This window comes from Triticum aestivum, chromosome 4A (genome assembly GCF_018294505.1).
Source record: "Triticum aestivum cultivar Chinese Spring chromosome 4A, IWGSC CS RefSeq v2.1, whole genome shotgun sequence".
Classification (NCBI taxonomy): Eukaryota; Viridiplantae; Streptophyta; class Magnoliopsida; order Poales; family Poaceae; genus Triticum; species Triticum aestivum.
In genome coordinates, this window is record NC_057803.1 from 617,590,236 (window position 1) to 617,594,749 (window position 4,514).

Genomic DNA, 4,514 nt, shown 5'->3' on the forward strand with positions numbered 1-4,514 from the left:
TCGGAGCAGTACACATCTTGTGACGTTTGAGCGTACGTTGTCACTTTTGAGCGTCTTCGATCCTAGCCACCCTGCACGCCTGTTTCCCGTTCTATGCTTAGCTGTCCCTTCTCTTGGAGGCACACTGCACTTAATGTATTCCCTAATGTCTCATGGGGTACGGTGTAAACTTGCAATCAGAGTGAGAAACCTAGCTAGCATATATTGCTGTCTCTCTTTGAGAACCTTCTTCTACAGCTCTCCCACCCATCCCACCCTGGGATAGCGCGTTTACGATGTGCATGCGCGTCGTAGCTGTGTCTGATCTTGTGGCCACCACTGTTCTGATCTCTGCGTCCAATATATCCCTCCGTGCGTGCTAGTTGCTTTGCTCCAACTTACAGAGCTAGCTAGCATGGCAATGGAGCAGCTGGGAGCCTCCACAATGCTGGTGCTATTGCTCGCCTTCATCTACCTCGTCCTCCGGCTCAGGCGCAAGACCAGCAAGCCGCACACGCTCCCGCTCCCGCCGGGCCCTGCGCCGTGGCCGGTGGTTGGCAGCTTGCCGGAGATGATGCTCAACAAGCCCGCGTTCCGGTGGATCCACCGGATGATGGAGGAGATGGGCACCGACATCACCTGCGTCCGCCTCGGCGGCGTCCACGTCGTCGCCATCACCTGCCCCACCATCGCCCGCGAGGTGCTCAGGAAGCAGGACGCCACCTTCGCCTCCCGCCCGCTAACCTTCGCTTCCGCCGCCTTCAGCCGCGGATACAAGAACGCCGTGTTGTCGCCGTTTGGGGACCAGTGGAGGAAGATGCGGCGGGTGCTCACCTCCGAGATCATCTGCCCCTCCCGCCACCGATGGCTCCACGACCGCCGCGCCGACGAGGCCGACAACCTCACCAGCTACGTCTACAACCTCGCCACCGCCGCGAAGGGGTCATCGTCAGGCAGTGGCGCGGTGGACGTGAGGCACGTCGCGAGGCACTACTGCGGCAATGTCATCCGCCGGCTCCTATTCGGCAGGCGATACTTCGGTGAGCCCGGACGCCGCGATGGCGGGCCCGGGCCCTTGGAGGTAGAGCACATGGACGCCTTGTTCACCTCCCTCGGGCTCCTCTACGCCTTCTGCGTCTCCGACTACCTTCCCTGGCTGCGCGGCTTCGACCTCGACGGCCATGAGAAGATGGTCAAGGAGGCCAACGCAACCCTGAACCGGCTGCACGACGCCGTCATCGACGAGCGATGGGGGCAGTGGAAGTCCGGCGAGAAGAAGGAGCTTGATGACTTCCTGGACGTGCTCATCACGCTCAAAGACGCCGAGGGGAAGCCGCTGCTCACCATCGAGGAGATCAAAGCACAGTCTCAGGTTGGTAACCACTTTCCAATATTATGAAGTCACATATGCATGCATGGTCAACGCATGTCAAACATTTACAAGGTGCAAAGAAAGTGGACTGGCCAACTAATGTGTTGCATACGTGGCATGTGCATGCAGGACATAACCTTTGCAGCCGTTGATAACCCATCAAACGCGGTGGAGTGGGCCCTTGCAGAGATGGCAAACGCGCCGGAGGTGATGGCGAAGGCGATGGAGGAGATGGACCGCGTGGTGGGCTGGGAGCGGCTGATGCAGGAGTCAGATATCCCCCAACTCAGCTACATTAAGGCGTGCATCCGAGAAACATTCCGGCTGCACCCTGTTGCACCTTTCAACGTGCCGCATGTCGCACTCGCCGACACCAACGTTGCCGATTACCACATACCCAAGGGAAGCCATGTCATCCTCAGCCGCACTGGACTCGGCAGGAACCCAACCATCTGGGATGAGCCGCTCCGCTTCATACCAGAGCGCCACATTAATATGACCACGGATGATGTGGCACTCACAGAGAACGAGCTGAGGTTCATCTCTTTCAGCACCGGCCGTCGTGGGTGCGTGGCGACATCGCTTGGGACGGCAATGTGCATGATGCTCTTCGGCAGGCTTCTGCAAGGGTTCACTTGGAGCAAGCCAGTTGGATTGGCGGCTATAGATCTCAGCGAGTCAGATCATGATGTGTTCCTGGCCAAGCCATTGATGATGTATGCTCAGCCGCGTCTGCCGGTGCACCTCTACCATGCCGCAGCCATCTAATATATCTTCAGAAAAATATTGTTGAAAAATAATATAGCTCAATTGATTGTCACCATGATGTGAGCCAAGATCACCTTGATCTCCACCTGAAGTAAGTTTGTGTGCATACATGTTGTTGGCCGTGACTACAACCCAGTTGGCTTGAAAATAATCATTTTCATTGATAGCCATTGATGCGGAGCATCCCACTTGATACATAAGATGAGACCTCGACTACTCTCCATGAATGTTCATCCTTATGTACACTCCGACTACTCTCCAAGCCCCAAGGATACATAAGATGAGACCTCGACCACTTGAAAATAATATAGCTCAATTGATTGTCACCATGAGTGTTCATCCTTATGTACACTCCGACTACTCTCCAAGCCCCAAGGATACATAAGATGAGACCTCGACTATACACCATTGGACACAAGGTGAACTCGCTCCTCTTCGAACTTTCACTTTCTACATATGAGACATGGCTACTACCTCCAACGTGTGTGCTATGCATGATCAGGTACATAGAGGAAAGCCAAGGAGCCACCACATCCAACGGACGAGCTAGCGAGGACGCCAAGTACAAGGACCAAGAGAAGAAGCTCCAGCCACCGGACGACCGGTCGGGACCGGACGTCCAACGCCTGAAGACCCACCGGACGACCGGCCCGGACTGGACGACCGGTGACCCCGCACCCGAGCCAAAATGAGCGGACGTCCGACACACTCCAGCGTCCGGACGTCCGACCGTCCCCGGAAATCCAGCGCCACCTCAACCGAGACAAAACGCCGGACGTCTGACAAGTACAGGACGACCGGACCCTCGCGAGCCACCGGATGTCCGGTACCTGTCGGGTGACCGGCGCCTGTGCGCTGCCATGTGTTGGGCCGCAACCCATGTACCCCTTCACTTACCCCTTCGTGGCCCTAGACTATATATACTCCTCCACCTCCACCATTTGAGGGTTAGCAAAGGATTAGCTCATATTTTGTGTGAGAGCTTTTCTCATCCACTTGGTTACCTTCTCCTCGGAGATTCGAGCCTCCACCGGAGAAGATCCCCCAAGCGGAGTCAAGACCCCTCTTTAGGGAAGAACTCAAGACCTCCTCACGGAGAAGACCGGTTACCGTGTATCGTCCGTTGTTGACTTTAGATCGTGTATCTTCTCTTATGTATTCGAGGATCTAGCACATGTGTAACTTGTTGTTGCTAGTTTGAGTGTTCCTCTTGTGTTTCCCCTTGTGTTTTCTCTCTTTTCCCTCTCGTGTTCCTCGTGTTCTTCGCGGGATCCGCTCCTTTCGTGAAAGATCGACCGATTAGGGTTCTACCCTACATCATCTTGATATCATGAGCCATGTTGATCACGATTTCGGAGCCTCCCCTCGTTGTTTTCTAGCCTAATTTTGTTGTGTTCTTCCCCAATTTCGAAAATCCCCACCAAAAATAGCCCCAATTTTTTGTGATTTGTTGGTTTGACGAAGTTTTGTTGGATTTGATCCATAGATTTGCTTGGTTTCAAGTGGATCCAGCATCTCCCCAAGTTTTTGTTGGGGAACGTAGCAGAATTTTAATATTTTCTATGCATCACCAAGATCAATCTATGGAGTCATCTAGCAACGAGGGAGAGAAGGGTGCATCTACATACCCTTGTAGATCGCGCGCGGAAGCGTTCAAGAGAACGGGGTTGATGGAGTCGTACTCGTCGTGATCCAAATCACCGATGACCTAGCGCCGAACGGACGGCACCTCCGCGTTCAACACACGTACGGTTGGAAGACGTCTCCTCCAACTTGATCCAGCAAGGGGGAAGGAGAGGTTGATGGAGATCTAGCAGCACAACGGCGTGGTGGTGGAAACTATGGCGATCTCGGCAGGGCTTCGCCGAGCACTACGAGAAGGAGAGGTGTCACGGGAGGGAGAGGGAGGCACCAGGGGCTAGGGTGCGGCTGCCCTCCCTCCCCCCACTATATATAGGGTCCCTAGGGGCGCCGGCCCTAGGAGTGTTGGAAATATGCCCTAGAGGCAATAATAAATTAGTTATTATTATATTTCCTTGTTCATGATAATCGTTTATTATCCATGCTAGAATTGTATTGATAGGAAACTCAGATACATGTGTGGATACATAGACAACACCATGTCCCTAGTAAGCCTCTAGTTGACTAGCTCGTTGATCAATAGATGGTTACGGTTTCCTGACCATGGACATTGGATGTCATTGATAACGGGATCACATCATTAGGAGAATGATGTGATGGACAAAGACCCAATCCTAAGCGTAGCACAAGATCATGTAGTTCGTATGCTAAAGCTTTTCTAATGTCAAGTATCATTTCCTTAGACCATGAGATTGTGCAACTCCCGAATACCGTAGGAGTGCTTTGGGTGTACCAAACGTCACAACGTAACTGG

General features: G+C 53.5%; 1 protein-coding gene across 1 annotated transcript; it reads left to right on the forward strand.

The window, feature by feature from the left end:
* The first annotated feature begins 257 nt into the window (after nt 1-257).
* LOC123082655 (tyrosine N-monooxygenase-like) lies at nt 258-2,119 on the forward strand. Its single transcript, XM_044504951.1, has 2 exons — nt 258-1,351; nt 1,481-2,119. Exons 1-2 carry the CDS (start codon nt 395-397, stop codon nt 2,117-2,119), a joined length of 1,596 nt encoding a protein of 531 aa, XP_044360886.1. The 5' UTR covers nt 258-394.
* Nucleotides 2,120-4,514: the final 2,395 nt, after the last annotated feature.

Excerpts from the sequence above, each read along its gene's own strand:
- LOC123082655 (XM_044504951.1), top strand. The coding sequence starts at position 395 with ATGGCAATGGAGCAGCTGGGAGCCTCCACAATGCTGGTGCTATTGCTC. Across the intron at positions 1,352-1,480 it reads AGATCAAAGCACAGTCTCAG|GACATAACCTTTGCAGCCGT; the intron begins GTTGGTAACCAC and ends ATGTGCATGCAG.